General features: G+C 39.2%; 1 protein-coding gene across 1 annotated transcript in view; it reads left to right on the top strand.

Annotated features, from left to right (window-relative positions):
- LOC104728801 (65-kDa microtubule-associated protein 3-like) overlaps positions 1-707 on the top strand; it is a 6,089-nt gene that overhangs the window by 1,135 nt on the left and 4,247 nt on the right. Inside the window, exons 3-5 of the mRNA XM_010447730.2 lie at positions 3-123; positions 224-475; positions 580-620. Of these exons, the coding sequence (XP_010446032.1) occupies positions 3-123; positions 224-475; positions 580-620 (414 nt within the window). The remainder of the gene's footprint in view (positions 1-2; positions 124-223; positions 476-579; positions 621-707) is intronic.

Here is a 707-nt window from a genome sequence, read left to right as displayed (position 1 = left end):
AGAAGAAAAGTTGATCAAGCGAATCGATGTAGAGCTCAGCTAAGGCAAGCAATTGCTGATGCTGAAGCAGAGCTAGCTACAATCTGTTCTGCTATGGGGGAACGTCCTGTTCATATTAGACAGGTGAGTCATTCTTCTGAGTGATCTTGATAATGTTATTCAATAGTCTATGGTTATGTTATCTTTTTTCAACTTTTAACCCTTTCTTTTTTGTATGTGTCAGTCTGATCAAAGCGTTGGAAGCTTGAAGCAAGAGCTTGGTACGATTCTTCCTGAACTTGAAGAGATGCAAAAGAGGAAAATTGAAAGAAGGAACCAGTTCGTTGTTGTCTTGGAGGAAATAGATAGTATTGCTAATGATATTAAAGGTCAAGGAGAACTTGTTCACTCTAAACCACTTATCGATGAGACTGACTTGTCTATGAGAAAGCTTGAAGAGTTACACTGCCAGCTGCAAGCACTTCAGAAGGAAAAGGTGAGATTAGATTTGAACTTGCATAGTTGGCTTCTTTGTGTTTCCTTTGGTTATCCCAACCATTAGATATGTATTTACTCTTTTTATGGTGTTGTTTCCCTCAGAGTGATCGTGTGGAGATGATTCGAAAGCACTTGTGTACATTGTATTCACATTGTTCAGTACTTGGAATGGACTTCAATGAGGTTGTTGGCCAAGTGAATCCTACATTGAGTGATCCAGAAGGACCAAG

The sequence above is a fragment of the Camelina sativa genome, chromosome 11, assembly GCF_000633955.1.
Source record: "Camelina sativa cultivar DH55 chromosome 11, Cs, whole genome shotgun sequence".
Classification (NCBI taxonomy): domain Eukaryota; kingdom Viridiplantae; phylum Streptophyta; class Magnoliopsida; order Brassicales; family Brassicaceae; genus Camelina; species Camelina sativa.
The sequence above is the reverse complement of the archived record's forward strand: the minus strand, read 5'-3'. Positions and strand labels throughout refer to the sequence as shown.